The sequence below is a fragment of the Apiospora marii genome (assembly GCF_038362585.1).
Source record: "Apiospora marii strain CBS 49790 chromosome Unknown utg000005l_segment0_segment0, whole genome shotgun sequence".
NCBI classification, from domain to species: Eukaryota; Fungi; Ascomycota; class Sordariomycetes; order Amphisphaeriales; family Apiosporaceae; genus Apiospora; species Apiospora marii.
In genome coordinates this window covers 4,545,194-4,562,762 of record NW_027117377.1, presented here as the reverse complement: position 1 = coordinate 4,562,762, position 17,569 = coordinate 4,545,194, and the positions used below count along the sequence as shown (strand labels likewise).

Below are 17,569 nucleotides of genomic sequence, written 5' to 3'. Positions count from 1 at the left end.
CAGCCTCAGAACCCTTGGGGGGGAGGAGGCGGGGGAGCGCCGGAAGCTCCAGGAGGTGGGGGAGGTGCGGCAGCGGCAGCCTCAGAGCCCTTAGGAGGAGGAGGCGGGGGAGCGCCAGATCCCTTAGGGGGAGGCGGCGGCGGCGCACCAGAGCCGGCAGGAGGAGGAGGCGGGGGAGCAGCTCCAGAGGCGGCCGGGGGAGGTGGCGGGGGCGCGCCAGAGGCGGTAGGAGGAGGTGGCGGCGGTGCGCCAGAAGCCGCGGGAGGAGGAGGTGCGGCAGCAGAGCCGGAAGCAGCAGCATTGGCCTTGGCGGGAGTAGCAGCCTTAGCAGCCGGGACGGAGGCGGCACCGACAGCAGCGGCGCCCTTGCCCTTTCCAGCGGGGGCCACGGGGGTGGCTTGACGGCCGATGTTGGCGAAAGGAGCGGCGGCGGCAGGGCCGGTCAGAGCAATGAGAGCACCGGCAGTGCGGCGGTTGGGGAGGGCGCCCATCTGGAAGCCGGACACGGCGGTCGAAGTGACCAGGCCGGTGGCCAGGACCTGTACCAAAGCTGAGTAATGCATTGTCGGAAAGAAGGTGTGAAAAAACTCAGGACAAGCCGAGGTGTTGAAAGGGTGGTCTGGAGTATGTGGTCTTCAAAAACGAGATCAAAGTCCGATTATAAAGATGAAAGAAGGTCAACTCCAGAGGAAAGAAGGGAAGAAAGAAGGATATTCGACTAGCGAATGTTAGAATGGAACAGTGTGTTGAGGATGAGGAGAGAGAGTATTGCCAAATGAAGCGACGAGATCTGGAATATATATCAGCAGGAACTCATTTGTTACCCATAACTTTCTAGATCCCGAGTCCACAATACCCTCGTCAGCCTATAGAGCTCTCTGGCTATGAACACTATGGGACTATGGGACGCACTCTCGCCAGCACAGCAGGGGTCGTGTTAGTCGAGAGAGGCTAGAGTCCAGAGCCGAGAGCCCACCTTGACTAACATGGGGGCGTCATTGGCCATGGACGGCGAGGCTGTGCGTGCGGGTTTGTCGTAGATCATCGACGAGACAAGACTTTGGCAGTCTGAGCACCCTAGGTTTCATGGGTGACCGTTTGGTTTTTTGGGGGGCCCAGCAAGGGCCAGGGTCAGGGCGATTGGGGAGGACCTTCAAGCTTCTCGTCATATCTGGTGCCTTGGACCCAGATCTTGCAGGCCGATGCGATGGGATCATGGAGCGATCTTTCGGCGGGACCGGGGGGGCCTCAGAGCTGGTGGAGCCAGGCACAGGCACAGGCATGTTTGCGAATTGCTCGCTCGAATCAGATGGCCCGATACCACAGAGGCCGGGATCATGCGACGGTGACGATGTGTTCATTGCTGGTGGCAGGCTCTTGGCGGTTTGCTGGTGGTGCTGAGTGTCTAGGTCGTTTCAAAATCCACCCCGTTTCGGCTTGCGTGCTTCGAGAAGACGGGGCTCTGCTTGTTTGAGATGTTGCGATGCGTCCCAGTCGGTCACCTACGCCGACGATTGAGTTCAGTTCGGAGAATTAGCGATTTCGATTTGCTGGGGCTGCATCCTAGGGTGCCTCCCTCGGCTGCCGCTCATATCAAATCATTGCTTCGTTCATATTAGTCTCAATTAGGTACTCACAGTCATGATGTTGTATTGTGTTCAGCGGGCGGCAGCGGATCAGCCGTTGCAGTGGATGTCTTCTAGCGCCATTGGCTAACCGTTAGGGGCACAAGGCACGGCTACGAGCCGACTTGGCAGGGGCAGCTGGCTCCCGATGACTAAGTAACCTGAGATAAGGTAGAGACGTTAGGGATCAATAGACGAGCCGCCGAGAGTGTTGTTCGTCTAGGCGTTTAGTTTGCATTTTTGCACACGATACAGTACAGACAGTCCATCTGTGGTGACTTGAGCCCAGATTCCAAATCATCAATCGGACTCTACCTTATCCAAGGAAACAGGTGGCGCCCTACCCTCCTTGGAGGGTTGGTCTCAGAAATCTAGGCGAAACCCTTCTGAACGTTATGTCAATTCCAGCCGGTAGACTGATTACCTGTTTGCCCATCAAAGTTGCGGGTACGGGCGCGATGTTTTGTGCTACGAACCACCAGCGTAAACTTTTCAGACCGAACATTTCACGCCGTGCATTTGATATTATTAGACGCTCTGTATGGAAACGTCCGGATTGTTTGCCCGCACCCACGGGGTGACATTCAAGAGGATACGCAATACGGATACCGTTGCCATGTAGCTGTATCCATCGCGCTCAAACTTGGGCCTGGGTGCTGGTGGTTGGGGCTTCAGTTGAGGCCACTGAATTAGGTATGCCGCGACAGCGGATGACAGCTAGGAAACAGTGGCAGTAATGCATCGCTGGCGTCGGCCGTCAACTCAATTAGATGGACGCTGAACCAGCCCAGCCTGGGATTCGCTGTTGTCAGAACATCAAAAGAGCCGCATCGGGCGAGCACAGCCACTTACTTAGCAGGGCAAATAACAAGGTCTCTAATCTGATTCATCGATTCAAACACCGCTCGTCTTAACCTACTTCAGGTGGACTTCTTGGCACGTTGTTTGGGAGCCAAGGACTCCAAGGCCGGTGGAGTATCTAGATCGGACCAAAATGCCGTGAGTCCAGGTCGTGTCCAGATTACCTAGTGCCTAGTCCGCCAACGGTTTCGGGTTTGGAGTTTGAAGTTTTGGGACACTAAGAGCCCGCTTTCTCAAAAACAACCCCTGCCATCGGTATTTGACGCACACACCTCACACCTCACACCTAGCATCTTTTGTCGACGCCAGCTGCCTCGGCGCGACTGTTGGGCTGCGTTGCTATGCCCGGGGCCTAGAATGCTCTCGGTTGTGACGGCCGGCCCTCCTAACATAACGTGATGGGAAAGGCTGGGGTGCTCCATAGAAGCCTCATTGATCCTTCTCCCCCTGGCCCCGTGTCCACTCGGTAGTCCATCTCCCGGTCGTACCCTGGTTCACCTAGCTTGTAGCGTCGTTGCTTGTAAGAAGTTCAGTATGGCTTCAGCTCCTCGAGATTCACGGGGGATGGGCAGAAGGATGGGCATCGACGACATGGTTCCTCCCGTCGATTAAGCTGATCCCAATCGCGCATGGATCGACATCGAACCGAATAAGCTCGTCTTTGCATGACAATCGCCCAGCACATCCTACAAGCCTCCGACGATCCATCTCTGCTTCCCTGATCGTCCCCCAGCCCCCTCTATCTATCGGACATTGCCTGTAAAGACGACCTCCGGTCACAGACAAGGGACGCGTTCTCGGGTACATGGGCTCAGCTCACGTTGTTGGTGTCTATTCCTTAACCTCGAGACTGATATTGCCAACATCGTAGGCTATTTCGTCGCAAACCTCGTTCGATTTCATGCACCCACCTTTGGCTGGAAGAGCACGCTGCCGTGTGTTGGTCCAATTCACAGCCCCCCGGATATCAGGCATCGCGTACTGGGGTCACCCGTTCTAGGCCAGGAGGCTTCGGATGTTCCGTGTATGTCATCTGATGAACTCAGGAGGAACGTCCGATGCGACTGGCTCTGGGAGTCCGGGGCAGCGAAAAACGTCCATGAGGCAGTGCTTCCCCCATCCTCGCAATACTCTTCGGACCAGGCGTGCACGTTATCACCACGTTCCAAGCAAGCAAGCAGGAAAAGGGCTTACCCACAGGGATACCTTAGAAACCGGGCCTCGAAGTAATGATGTCTACAGTATATTTCATAGTGGCAGAGTCCCGCCAGATACATTGGTTACGCGGTAGGAGGAATGGGTTGACCTTGACTTGTTGTACCAAGATATGTCATGTCTCGCCAAGTGGCTCGTTTATCTATCACGTCTATTTGAGAAAGATAGGACAGTCTAATGATGCCCCTTTTCCACCTGAAAGGGTTGACATTCGAACTACACTCTTGGTGCTCGACTCGACTTCCGGTGTTTCCCCTGTCAGCATGTTCCTTGGCCGGCAGCTGAAAGATTTGTCAGTGCAGTAGTCAGTGCCAGGCCAAGGAACAGTATTGCCGAGTCAGGTGCATTGCCGGCTCGGTGGCTTGGTAGCGGATATATAGGGCGTATTATTGAAGACCTAGTCCGTCACGGAATGACGACGATCCATATTGCTTGCCCCTTCTGGTGATGCGTATAACATCCATTGATAAGAGAGAATAGAACATGGATCCAATGACATCTGAGAAAAGGTACCAAAGACTATCAAGTTCTGGACGGTGGGAAGAAGGCACGAAGCGGATGGGCATGGCGGCCCACAGCAGTTGCAGCCCCCCGCCAAGCTAGCAATTAACCTTAATGCCCCTCCAAAGCTCCAGCCCCCAGGGGTATCTGCCGACCAACCTTAGCTCTCCTGCAGAATCCTAGCGACTGTAGCCCAGCTGCACACCCGCCTACGTAACCGCCCCTGCGTGCGTTTGACCATATCCCAAAATGCCTCTGTAAGTCGTATTCAACGCACTACATCTCAATCTGCGGCGCGTTTTCGATTGATCGCCGCGCTACTGCGCGTATTCTGTAACCGGAGAAGGCAAAAGAAAAGAGAAACCCCGAAGCTAACCAAACGTCCCACAGCCACCTCCTGGGCAAGAAGTCATGGAACGTCTACAACACGGCCAACATCGCCCGCGTGCGCGCCGACGAGGAAGCCGCCCGGGCGCGTGAAGAGGCCGAGGAGCAAAAACAGCAAGAGCAAGACGCCGAGCGCCGCCTCGCCATCCTCCGCGGCGAAGAACCGCCCCCCTTGCCGCCGCCCACCCAACCGAAGTCGCCCGGCCGGCATCGAAAAGAGGACGACGATCGCGAACCATGGCGCATGGGTGGCGAGAAGCGCAAGCGCAAGCGCGCCGGCGAAGATGACACGGATTTCGAGATGCGGCTCGCGCGGTCCCGGGCCGAAGGAGGCGGCACATCTACCTCTGAAGCAGCAGCAGCCGCCGGCACACCCTCCTCCTCTTCAACCCTCGTCGTCAAGCACAAGAGCAGCGATGCGCCCCTCACCGACGCCACCGGCCACATCGACCTCTTCGCGCCCCCGCCCGCCGACGCCAACAACAAAACGGACAGGGCCAAGAACACAGCAGACAAGAACCCCGAAGCCGAGGCCGAAGCGGCGCGGAAGCAGCGCTCCTTCGAGGACCAGTACACGATGCGCTTCAGCAACGCGGCCGGGTTCCGGACGGAGCTGTCCAAGACGGCGGCCGGGCCCTGGTACGCCTCCGCCCCCGCTGGGAATAATAACAACAAGGCGGCGGCAGAAGATGCAGTGGTAGGGAAAGACGTATGGGGCAACGAGGACCCGCGGCGCCGCGAGCGCGAGGCGGCGCGCATCGTGTCGAGCGACCCGCTGGCCATGATGAAGCGCGGCGCGGCGCAGGTGCGCCAGGTCGAGCAGGAGCGGCGGGCGGCGAATGAGGAGCGCGACAAGGCGTCGCGGCAGCTGCGGCGCGAAGAGGAGGAGCGGCGGCGGGAAAGGAAGAGGCGTCATCGCCGTCATCGCGAGGAAGATCGCGGCGATGAGGCCCGCACAGAATCACACCATTCAGATCACAGGCATAGTAGCTATAGGCACAGAGACGCCGACCCGGAAAGGAGTCGAGACCGACAAAGCAGGCGTGGACATGATGGCGAAGATACGGAGAGAACCAGTAGCAGACGACACCACCGTCACGAGTCCGGCGAGGAGGACGAGAGGCGGCGACACCACAGGTCGTCACATCACGAAGAGAAGCGACAAAGGCGATCAGATGACGAGCGTTCTGAGAAGAGGCAACATCGCGAGTCGAGGCGATGACGAAATTATGATTAATTGTGTACACTTACATGGCATACATCCGCCCTATGCCTTTCTAGCGAGATAGATACCCTAATTAAATTAAGACCTGGTCAGAATAGGCCATGAGGGTCACCCATGATACCAAGCGTTCATACATCCATAGGATGCACACTTGAACCGGGTCTCGATATACCATCTCCTTTTGCCCATGGCTAAATTATGTGCGAGTGACTCCCATGGAATCTAGCAGAGAATCGGCGTGCCATTCTTAGCCACGGTTTGTGTGTAAATCGCGTAAGCCAAGAGGGGTTTGTAGGCGCGAAATGATGTGCGCCCCTCTCAGAACTTCAAATACGGGGTATATAACAATTGTTTAGGCGTCCCTGCGCGTTCATGCCTTGCCCTGCTTCCAGGGCAGCTGGATTTCAATCTCGCGCAGGTCCTTGGCGACGTACTCGACCACCTTGGGCGCACTCTCCAGGCTATTCAACGCCGCCGTGACGCCCGCGAGCGTCTCGGGGGAGATGCCCTCCGGCCGGTCGGAGTAGATGTCGATCCCCTCGGGCGTGAACAGAGTCGCGGCGAACCAGGTCACGACCCAGCGCTCCACCGTCGCGGCCGGCTGCTGCTGCTCCTGTTGCTCTGCCGACGCCGCCGCTGCTGCCGCCGCCGACGGGGACAGCGGCTTCTCGCCCCAGCCCAGGACCTCCCAGTGGCTGCTCGCGATCTTCAGCCAGCCCTTGCCGCGCCAGTTCCACGAGGCGGGCACGGTGGGGTCGGGCTTGTCGACGCCGGCGACCGTCTTGTACGCGCCGCTCTTGTTGGCCTTTTCGTACTCGACCAGGTCGTCGATGTGGACTTCGGACGCGGTGGCGGTTGGCAGCGGCTTGTAGGTGATGCGGACGTTGCGGGCGGAGCGCCACATGGGCAGGGTCGAGTGCGTGACGGACCAGGTCCGGTAGAGCCATTCGAGCGGCGGCGAGACGAAGACGCCGCCGTCCGTCGTCGAGGGCTGCGACTTGTCCGTCAGGTAGGCCGACGGGGCCCGGAGGCTGATGGTGGACGGGGGTTTGGTGGAATCGGACGCCATTGTATTTGAGTCGCTGGGCAGAGAGGTGTCGCGCAAAAGCTGTATCTGTATGTGTGTATTGTCGCGTACCTAAAACAATGCGACAAAGCGATTCTCGAGACCTCAAGAACAAGTGTAGAAACAAGGTAGGTAGCTCTATCAAATAACCTACCTTTGGCTAAAGACGATATGCGACATAGACAGCTGGTAGATAGCTCCAGGCGCTGCTGGAGTTGCTCATTTCGGCAGCTGTCGTATCCGGCACTTGCTCGCGATAGGACTCGCGATGAAACGCCACTAACGCCAAGCGCTGCTGCTGTGGCCAATCTGCAAGCTCGTATTTCAACACTGACCATAAAGGCAGTCTTTATGGCGATGATTCTCGCGGGTTCATAGTGACTCGCGCATTAGGTACTAGATGTACCACCTGCTCAAGCCGAATGCGTTGTCAACTCTGGAGAGACAGAGAAACAAGATGAGCAGTGGGTAGTGGGCTCCGGAAACACAGGCTGCGGCTTTCCCGCCCTGCTTCTCCACATCGGTTCAAGGCCAAGGTGCATTCCAGGTCCAGCTCCGATTGACAGCGCCGCCATCAGCCTGCCTCGCATCGCACAGAACCTTAATGCTGTCATACGTCGGGCAGTCGCGGCTGATACACTCGGTCAGAGTATCGGGGCGTGAGACAACACTTTGCGCTCGCTCATAGGCGCAAGAGGACTGATATCAGCGCTGCACTAGCGGTTGATAGGTGACGTTCGGGAGGACAAATGCGAAAGGTGGTGGGAGAGAGTCCCGCTAGGAAAGACTGCTCGGGTCCGTAGGATTGATGTGTGTACACAGCTGTACTTTGCCCATGGATGTTCAGAAGCTTCCATCGGTTCTGCTTCCCCAGGGTGAGACGGACGGCTGGACGGACAGGTCCTTCCCGTCGGGTGCCAACCACACACCAAGTGACACCGCAACCCCTTCCCTTCAGTCTTCCACTTGGACGACTGCCCGCACCCACGAGGCGGCCGACTGACTGGACCGGCGTTCGCTTGGTTGCAGGTGATACCGGTCTTGTGATCTTGGGTTCCTGCCTCTCCCGTTGGTCAATCTGTCGGTGTCTTGGAGAAAAGAACGAGAGAGACAAGGCGACTGGAACGTTGCTCCAAACCCTAATTCCGCGAGGATGCAACCATCAGTAACGTTAGTTCGTAGTACAAACAGCAGCGGCGTAGTGTGTGAAGGGGTCTCAGTTCATGACAGACGAACAAAGCACCTTCCGAGAACCAAATCCTCGGGTATGTAGGTAGACCGAAAAGCCAAGCGAGCGAATCCTTGCCACCCACATGTTCCTCTCAACTTCGGAGATCTGTTGAATGAACCTGACTGAATCTGAACCTGACGTAGCGGTACGATACGTGCCTGCCCAACTAATAACTTCCAACCCTTGTCCAAGAGGGTCCATTGGCCTTCAATCCCCGTTCCCTTTCCAGAAACCCCCCTCCGCAATTTTTCCACCTCCGAACCTCGAATTCTTTTTTAGCACCGACTTTCCAGCCTCCGGGACGGCGCGTGCACGACCCTCTTCAACGGACCGCCCCAGCAACCGAACTTTTTGATTTCCGGCATTAGCAAAGTACCTGCTAAGCTAGCCTGGCCAACCAACAACCGCAGCCACCACCACCACAACCTCTCTTCTCTTTTACTTCCTCAATTTGCCTTTCTTCACCGGGCGCAACGGCCTGCCCCCGACCCAGAACTCAATCAACGTCGATCACCTCACATATCACCATGGCCCACCTCATGGACCCCGACGAGTGGGACGAAGACACCGCCGCCATGGCCGAAGCCATGGGCTTCGCGAGCTTCGGCGGCCAGAGCCACGGCTCCAAGCGCCGCAAGTACAACGCCCGCGCCGACGACGCCTTTGTCGCCGGCGGCGACGAGTCCACGCTGCCCTTCCACGACGCCGGCTCGGGATCGAACAACACGCCGCTGGGCGAGCGGCGGCCGCAGCAGCAGCCGGCGGCGAAGAAGCAAAAGACCAACATGAACGAGATCGATCTCGATGACGATGACGACGACGAAGACCAATATGGCGGGAACGATGACGGGAATACTGGCACTGCCGCGGCGGTTGCTTCCAAGGAAGCCCACGACGCGGCGCAAGACCCGGAGCCACAATACATCGACACCTCCCAACCCCCCAACCAAGCCCAACCCGGCCTCCCAGCCAAACCCACATGGGGCCCCTACGCCGGCAGCGGAGAAGGCCATACCCAGCCAGGCCGCCCCGACCGCCCGCGTCACGGGGGAAGAGGCGGCAGAAACTCGGAGGAGCCGTGGTGGACCGACTACTACGACCCGGCCTTCAACACAAACCCATGGGAGCAGATCGAGAAGGCGCAGGGTATGGAGCCGCGGGGCACCTGGCTCTCCTACGACGAGTCCAAGGCGAAGTGGGCGGCGATTAGGAGCCAGGCGGTGGCGGCGGCGTCGTCGTCGGCATCGGCACCGGCTACTGTCGAGGCCGTCGCGCAAGCCGCATGAGTCTTGAGCGCGATTCTCTTGACATCATCGCTTGGTACATTGGACTTCGGGCCCATGATGTGGCTTTGGCCTACTGCGGAAGGAGAGAGGGAAAAGGGAGAAGATGGACACACTTCCCCATGACCGTCATTAAACGCTGGCCATCCCCCGCGCTTTATTTATGCGAGACACATTTTTTCTTGGTACCACCAATCATCCACACCCATATTCTTCTCTGGGCAGCGGCACATCACGTGACTACCCTGCGCACTACCATTCACCGAGTCGACACACTCGACGACGGGACAGCTGTCACCCTTGTGACTCGACGCCTCGGGGTCTGTCGAACAACTACCTCTGCACAGTGTCAACAAGCATCATCACGAGCAGGCACGAAGGGTCAACAAGAGGAGAAGCATATGTATTAATACGCAAGGAAAGGTAGCTGTGGTCTATGACACCCGACCCCAGGGGCACAGCTGGGACGGCTGGCGGGAACAATGCCAGCACGCCCAGCCCCATGCTGGCAGGGCTTGAAGACCTACACTCTATCCTGGAATAGGCAATATCAACCTGCCTATCCCCCCGAAACGGCATGGTGCTTTTGTCAAGAGTGTGTGTGATCTATCTACTTTTCCCGTTTCCCACCCCCCAAGTGTGGCCCTAGGGGCGCTACTGTCTCCATCGTACCCGATTACGCCTCCGCTGTGGACTTGGGTGTGGGCTTGGTACTGTGACTTCCCAGAACACCCCCCTCCGTCCTCATCTGTTGACAGCGGGTACTCTGGTGTCTACTTGCTGCAGGATCTGCACAGAATCTGCAGCCCTGCCAATCTTGTCAACACGCCAGTGACCGCTGCTGCATCCCCCCGCTCCCCGGGATGCCGAAAAGGATGGTACTTTTTACCCCAGGGCCTTGCTCGCCGTCGTCCAATCATTAATCATAACGTCGTGAAACACCAGCGGTTCGCCCGCTGCTCCTGTCCCCGCCAACTCTGCGCGTCAGCGCCTCCGGCCGCTGCGTGGGGAAAAGAGCTAATGCTTGCTTTGACGCAGGTACGCCCGTTGTCTGTGCCCACACCTCCCTCCCTTGGCCACGAGGGCGCCGATAAAAGCGGCGAGAAGATGGCGTTTAGACGCAGGGCAGGCATTTTGCCGCGCGCTCCTCCAACACCCACACTGCGGTACATGCAATGCATCAATTGTGCAGAAGACCCAAAAATAGAAGGGGGTGTGTGCATATGTGAAAGTGACAGATCTGAGATCCATTACCGGGAACGCCAAAAACCGTAAATCCCCAAAACTCCGCTAGTAAAACGACAAGGGTTGAAATCTGGGTAAGGTGAGTTCGTAGAACCCCGGCCTCTTCGGTGAGGCTGAAGATCTAGTACTCGGGAGAAGGGTATCGCTGGCGAGCCTTTTGGTACTCCTTGGCGTGCTTCTTCGACGCCTTCGTCTTCATAGATCTGATTTTCAAGCGTTAGCACAAGCAATTGAATGCAAGCTGCAAGGCACCGTTTGACGCCCGCTTTTCGAGACTGCGGCTCTGTGGTACTTACGAGACTTTCTTTGACGTCCACTCCAGGTTGGCGCGAACTTCCTGCGCATCTTGAACTCCCTCTTGGAATCGAGCTCTCGATTTCGCAAGTCGGGCCTGTGCCTTGGCTTGCAGCTCCATCAGCTCGCGGTGCTTGTTGTTGAGCTGACCAGACCTGTGGGTTTCCATTAGTATGGGTCGCCGGATTTCAGCGGAGTCAGTCACTCACGTTTGTGCCTGTGTAGCCAAGCTGCGATCGAGGGGGATGGGGTCAAAGGACTCGGCAAAGCGGTCTTGGATGTACTCGTTGAAGTCAATGCCGCTTGCTGAGGCGGAGCTGTCCCAGTCACTGCCGGAGCTAGCATCGTAGCCGGAGCCATTGACTGAGAAGCTGTTGCCGTAGGAAGGGACGCCAGAAGTCACTGAAGCATCGTTGTCCTCGGGGGGTGACACTGAGTAGTTGCTGTCAGCGTTGTAGTAGGCTGGGTACTGGTCCCCCTTGGTGGGGATGGCCATGGCGTTGGCGTAGTACTGGTCTGCGTAGGCCGACATGTTGACGAAGATGGGGCGGTAGTGGTGTGTGGTGCAAGGGTGCGGCGTGTAAGTGGATAGGTATGCAGATATTGCGAGGCTAGAAGCCGATAGGTATGGGGCAGCTCTTGAAAGTTTGGGTAGGGTGGATGTGTTGGGATCGGTTCAAGTGGTCAAGGGCACTTGTGATCAAGATAGTAGCAGAATGATTCAGATATGGTAATAGACCAGTGTTGAGTGCTTGGGGAAGTGATGATGAGGAAGGAAGAAGACAACTACTCACCACCGTCAACTTGATCCCTATTTATACCCGTTCAGGACGAACTTAGTCAACGAGGAGAACTACATCTTCCTCTCCCGAGGATAAGTCCCCATGAGACGATTCGTCAAACGACGACTGACCCCGCTCGATGGCGATGTTGTGGGCGAGCAAGCAGACAAAGAGTCCGAGATGTGCTAAGTGGATGACGATGCCTACCCCCATGCCGAACTCTCGGTCTGCTACGTACTGGCTTAGCCGTCTTCCTCGCTGCGCGAGCGGGTGATATGTGAGCCGGCAAACGCCAGGGGGAGTCTAGCCCATGGGACTAGACCTTGGAAATACATTGTCTGTACGTATTTGGCGGTCCGAAGTGGTTCCCTTGTATGGGGGGGGCCCTCTAGTTTGCTAAGATGAGGATATCAGAAAATCTCTGGTGCATATGCCGAGTGGCGACGATCTTCTATCCACGGTACGACGACCCTAGCAAAAGGAGACGATGGGTTGGAGGGGCGTGTAGCAAGTAAACCAAAGGGAGAAGAGTCAGAGTCAGATCTCTGCATATGTCAAGTTCCATATGCTGCGCGTAGTAATTACCTAGGAGCCGAGCAGAGACAAGACAACAACTCTTTGGTGGAATTCCGATGCACGCGTTTGACTAGGCTTTCGCAGCCTTCCCGTGACTGGCAAAGCAACGGACCCATCGGTACCAACTAACGGTATGGCCAAGGATGGATAATGGAGACTGGGCCGAAGAGTCAGTCCATGGTTTGCGGCGGGTCCATCAGCTGCAGATGGGACATGTACAGGAGCGGTGCAGGCTATGTACACGTTTTCTATCAAGACACGGGCGTTCGCCTAGGGATGCCAGTCGACCCGGACGGTGTGGTGTGCGTACAACAATGAACGGGGGCATATCTGAAGTCGGTTGTCGCAGCATGGGGGCCGGACCAATTCATAGGTTTTCCTGGTGTCTACGTGTAAGTGACCCTCCTCGATGCATATCGACGAAAAGTCAAGCCGGTGGATGAATTGTCCAACAAGCGCGCTGACGCTAAGGGAGGGAAAAAATAAGGGGAGCAAGAGAGAGCCTGGCAAAAGCAGCGAGGGATTTCCGTCCTGGCCACGCACGAGATACTTGGTGCTGCTGCAAGGTGCAAAAAGTGTGTCCGTCTAGGCAGGGTCGGCGGGCCAGCAAAGAAGTGGAAAAAGGGTGGGAGGCATTGCATTCATCCATCGGCCGTTTGATGCAGACAAGCAAGAGGGACGGAAGGGACAATCAGACAGTGTGCAATAACGCTCAAATCAACGTCAGCCAGGTCAGGCAGAAGTGCAGCAAGTCGGGCATTTTGTGAGATGATGTGTTGTCAGTCTCCCGGGATGCACAGCGAATGGTTGAATTTCTTCAAATTTCAGAATGATCCGTTTAGGAAACTTCCCCCCAATCCCCTCCTTCCCCAATGCACGGAGAGCCAGCACTTGCTTTGTGTAATTGATTGATTGACGGGGGGACCAGCCATGCGGGACAAGACAACGTAGAAGTACTTCTTTTCTGCTTGATTGACTGCACTGTTGAATTTGGAGGCAGGGGTTCAACGTTGATATATTTTACATTGATGTAGGTAAGAGTCAATTCAGCACTGGTGAGAGCAACTGCACTTGTAACTAGCAGATTCGATATTACCTAAGGTCCATGAGTGCACCGATCACCAAACATAACGAAAACCTTCCTGGGTCAACCATGTACCCATGAATTGGAAACATTCAGGCATAGAGAAATACACCGAGATACCACATGCATCAATCCCCTAGCAAGCCTATTTGTCTCATTTTCCATTGGCTCAAAAAGCCAAAACTTCGCTTCCACGGCTCGATCGATTGGGGGCGGCCATTTGATGGAAATTCAATAAAGAATGGAGGATGGACAGGGGTGTGGGTTCCGCATTCTTTTTACCCATGCCCAAGCAAGCGTGAGCGTGGCCCATCCATGCCCAGGGCGTGCCCCTCTATGAGAGGAGTGCGCCAACGTCAACCGTCTTTTTGCCCCGCGGTGAGAGTCGGGATTGGAATCAGGGATTGGACAGTCATGACCTACCTAACCTATCAATAGCATTCCAGGTCCAGATGATGACTATATCACCAGTATTAGGGCCGAAAAAAATATCTTATATTTTATCTACACCTGATATTTCCGTGTTGCAAGGCTTAGGGCTGGGGATCTCAAGGCAAATGCCCTACCGTAGGTACTTATCTCGCCTGAGACCAGCCTGAAGAGGACTTGAGTCCACGAATGGACTATCGGAGAGGCAGCGTCCTGCGGGTGATCTTAGGTGCATCCCGAGGTACATCCATGTACATAAGCAGGCTGCTGCTGCATGCGCTGGCTGCCTCTGAGAGTCTCCAGCAGATAGGCAAGGTAAGCCACTACACAAATCGCCATGTCCTGTTCAAGTTAGGGAGACTTTGGCAACGTTTGGTAGTGGGTTCCTACCTCGCTAGGTATGTACGTACGCGATCTGGATTTATCTAGGATGGCCTCGAGTATATGCGAAGGTAAGGGTATATATGACGAGATATAGCACTGCCACCGACGAACTACCCATTCACCATAAGGAGCAGATTCAACCGTTTGCTCTACATTGCAAGAGTATGTAGGCCAAATGGTGTCCAGTCATAGGCCTGTGAGTGAGGTGAAGCCAAGCCTGCTGTTTCTGTGCAACAGCCGGAAGTCACCGAAGCGCTGTGATTTGAACCGCGTGCAAGATCCACGGGAGGAGGTCTGAGACGAGACGTCATTCGGTGAAAGACATGGGGCCGAATGGGGTGGACACGGGCTGGCTCTGACAGGTATAGACCTTGAAGTGCTTGTAATCTAGTGACTTAATAGAGCCGGAGCCGATTGCTCACCTATCCTACCATCTCGTGCATCAAGCTCGACCCCATACTGACATCCATACCCAAAGGCGGTATAGCATCCATGGACTGGGATATATCGTGCAGTCTCCATCTCCCCCCAAGAAGCCTATCCGTTTCGAGTAGGGGTCGGTGGGGCCCTTAACAGAAAAACGCCATCCCCATATATACCGGAAACCAGACTACTGCAGATTCCAACTGAGAAGCCTGGGATAGAAGGGGAATAGTCAGTTGGTCAAGTTCAAGGACCCGGTCTCGAGACAAACGATTGCTAGGTGAGGGGGTGTTTAGCCTCGATATCAGCAGGATAGACGGGCCCAGACAGTGCAATTGGAAATTCCCAACATTCATGAAGATCAATGATTTGATATCTTTCTATGGCCAACACGTGAGAGGGAGGTACAAGACCAGGATGGCGTTGCATGTCGTACCTTGCGCAGGTGTTAACGTCGCCTACCGCAATGTAGTTTTGTGTACCAGCAAGGGATTTGGGATGATACGTACAAGTAGGTAAAAGTCACTTGCACGAAGGACTAACAAGGACCGCATTCGACCGATTAGCAAGTAGCTACGGCAATAGGGAAGTATGGATGCAACATCAGCCGGAGAAAGGCAGGAAGTGAGAGGACAGCTCACCCATCCTGTTCCACTCCGGACATCAGGCCGAGAAGATAGTTGAAGAAAAGAAAAGAACGTGGAAAGGTGTCAGATACACCATGACCAGAGCCGTTTCCTTCTTTCTTCAACTTGCCTGCTGCACAAGGCAGAAGGAGTAAGTGGCGGCAGGATGTGGATACTGCTTATTGGGTGATCATGTGTGTAAAGAGTGGTGGCAGGGCTTGGGTGTGTGTGTGTGGAAGATATACATATGCAGTACCATGGGGCACGATCTAATGGAGGACGAAAAATCGGCAACCAAGACGGGAGTCGCTTCGTCCTGAGAGGTCAATTGCTGCGGCACGGCGGGAAAGGATGAAGAACATGATGAGTTCCCCCCATCCTGACGTTGCGAATCCTCAAATTGTTTCCCCCTGCTGCCGAGGCTTCCCATCATCGATGTAGAAAAGCCCCTTGACGACGATCCTATTTTGATGATTCCTGATCTTGATACATGGATTCGCCCATTAGCATGGATTATTAGGTTGATGGAACACAACATTGCAAAGACGCAATCAGCCAGGCGGCCAGTTTTCGAGGCCCATGAACCAGTTACAGGCTTGTGCTCCGTAAATGGTCATCTCTTCATCAATCCGGGGCAGATCTCTATACAGCCCGAGACAAACCTGCAGCAAACGAAAAGTCTAGAAGGCGAAAGTAGAAAGAACTCAACGAATCCCAGAACGGGTACCTTCGTCGTCTCCGTAGTCCACAAATGGAGAGCCAGTACAAAGGGGAACCAGTCCCACACAGCACGACAATATCAGCAGTAATCAGGCTGATGGCATAAGTTCATAAGTAGGTATTGATTGAGTAGTTGTTCCCTTTATAGGTATCATCCGTTTCGTGGTGCCCATTAGTCGTGTCGCTTCTATCCTATCAAAAGGGGGTAGTACCGCAGAAAATGCTGGTGATTTTAGCCCTAAACACATCCCCAAGACGCCGCCCATATGCAACCAATCTAGAATATATGCCCGTGGCGACCCTCCCCCTTTGGGACCTAGCCGAATACCCTGAGGAAACCCCACATGCCAATGCCGCTCAACACCGGGATGGTGAGGTTATCATCCCAACCAAACAGATCGATCACCTCGCTCCCCGCCGCCACCAGGCCAGACCACAAACTCATGATCCCGAGCGCAACGCCACCGCTAACAGTAGCCTGCTGCTCGTCCAAGCCAACGAGTTCCGCGACGTAGGCCGGAAGTCTCAGAACGCCGCGGAACATGAACAAGCTCTGCTGCTCGTCGGGGAACGAAGGTGTATTGGGTGCTACCCAACCCCAGAACCAAGCCGCGGTGGCGACACCGATCAGGAAGGCGGCGAATGACCCGGCGAAGGATTTTCCGCGGCGGATGCGCGGAGTGTACCTGCCGTACAGTCTGCCAAATGTGCTCGCGGCAGTATCACACCAGCTGAGCAACATGACAGAAACAACCGCGACGTCCTTTGGGAAGAAGTACAGCACAATCCAGGCACCGAGAAGGTAGTATACGACGCCGTTGACACCGGCGTACTCCGTCTCGCGCATGAAGGCACCGAGGCACTTGACGTAGAAGCGGTTCAAAGACGGGTAGGTGAGGCGCAGGTAGTCCGTCGTCGCTATCGGGACCAAAGCTGCCATCAGCCAGGGCGTAACGCTGGTGGTCTGGGTACCTGATACGTATAGCCAGTAGACGAAGAAGCCGATGGACACATGGAGCACCTTCCTGGGGACTTCGTGCTTGTGTACGAAGTTTCTGAAATGCCGATGTATGGGAATCAGACCAAGTGGACTCGGGCTTCGACTGAAGTCTCGCCAGCTCCATCCGGGTGTGGCAGGGGACTTGGGCGGTGCCAGATGTCCATTCGTTGTGACAGCCGCTGCCCCATTAGAAAGCTCCTCCGTTTCTTCTCCAGGCACAGCTGCTGCCCCATTTGAAAGACCCTCTTCCTGTTCTGATGGCACTACGTCCAGCGCCTTCTTTTTCGCCAGTCTTGTGGATTTCGCCCGAGCGGGGGTTGCCGCCGGAGTGAAGCCCGGTACCTTTCTCGATTTTATCGGGCTTCGTGATCGGGCGCGGGCTCGTCGCAGCTCTGGATCCGAGTCCTCGTCGATGGTTTCGTGAAAGGGTATCGAAGGGGAAGACACACCCCGGGTGACTTGGCGCCTGCGAGCGGCGGAGCGAGTGACGGGGCCGTTGTAGGCATCGTCTTGGAGTTCCGAGGGCGTGGGGCTCGGCGATATGACGCGCGGTGTGGCCGGGATGGCCGGCTTGCCACGGACGGACATGTTGTAGGGGAAAGGCGGGAGGCT

The 17,569-nt window shown here is 55.9% G+C and overlaps 7 protein-coding genes across 7 annotated transcripts; 2 read left to right on the top strand and 5 right to left on the bottom strand.

Moving 5' to 3' along the window:
- Window positions 1-5: 5 nt before the first annotated feature.
- PG985_009298 (uncharacterized protein) lies at window positions 6-563 on the bottom strand (the record flags this gene model as incomplete). The annotated part of the gene is made up of 1 exon (XM_066829066.1): window positions 6-563. One exon carries the CDS (start codon window positions 561-563, stop codon window positions 6-8), a length of 558 nt encoding a protein of 185 aa, XP_066683978.1.
- Window positions 564-995: 432 nt separating this feature from the next.
- On the bottom strand, window positions 996-1,361 carry PG985_009297 (uncharacterized protein; the record flags this gene model as incomplete). The annotated part of the gene is made up of 1 exon (XM_066829065.1): window positions 996-1,361. The coding sequence occupies one exon, from the start codon at window positions 1,359-1,361 to the stop codon at window positions 996-998; it is 366 nt and encodes a 121-aa protein (XP_066683977.1).
- Window positions 1,362-4,451: 3,090 nt separating this feature from the next.
- PG985_009296 (uncharacterized protein) lies at window positions 4,452-5,811 on the top strand (the record flags this gene model as incomplete). The annotated part of the gene is made up of 2 exons (XM_066829064.1): window positions 4,452-4,459; window positions 4,593-5,811. 2 exons carry the CDS (start codon window positions 4,452-4,454, stop codon window positions 5,809-5,811), a joined length of 1,227 nt encoding a protein of 408 aa, XP_066683976.1.
- Window positions 5,812-6,184: 373 nt separating this feature from the next.
- Window positions 6,185-6,883, bottom strand: PG985_009295 (uncharacterized protein; the record flags this gene model as incomplete). The annotated part of the gene is made up of 1 exon (XM_066829063.1): window positions 6,185-6,883. One exon carries the CDS (start codon window positions 6,881-6,883, stop codon window positions 6,185-6,187), a length of 699 nt encoding a protein of 232 aa, XP_066683975.1.
- A 1,755-nt stretch (window positions 6,884-8,638) lies between these two features.
- On the top strand, window positions 8,639-9,397 carry PG985_009294 (uncharacterized protein; the record flags this gene model as incomplete). The annotated part of the gene is made up of 1 exon (XM_066829062.1): window positions 8,639-9,397. The coding sequence occupies one exon, from the start codon at window positions 8,639-8,641 to the stop codon at window positions 9,395-9,397; it is 759 nt and encodes a 252-aa protein (XP_066683974.1).
- A 1,363-nt stretch (window positions 9,398-10,760) lies between these two features.
- On the bottom strand, window positions 10,761-11,465 carry PG985_009293 (uncharacterized protein; the record flags this gene model as incomplete). Its single annotated transcript, XM_066829061.1, has 3 exons — window positions 10,761-10,842; window positions 10,936-11,088; window positions 11,143-11,465. 3 exons carry the CDS (start codon window positions 11,463-11,465, stop codon window positions 10,761-10,763), a joined length of 558 nt encoding a protein of 185 aa, XP_066683973.1.
- Window positions 11,466-16,273: 4,808 nt separating this feature from the next.
- Window positions 16,274-17,545, bottom strand: PG985_009292 (phosphatidate cytidylyltransferase; the record flags this gene model as incomplete). The annotated part of the gene is made up of 1 exon (XM_066829060.1): window positions 16,274-17,545. The coding sequence occupies one exon, from the start codon at window positions 17,543-17,545 to the stop codon at window positions 16,274-16,276; it is 1,272 nt and encodes a 423-aa protein (XP_066683972.1).
- Between the last annotated feature and the right edge of the window lie 24 nt (window positions 17,546-17,569).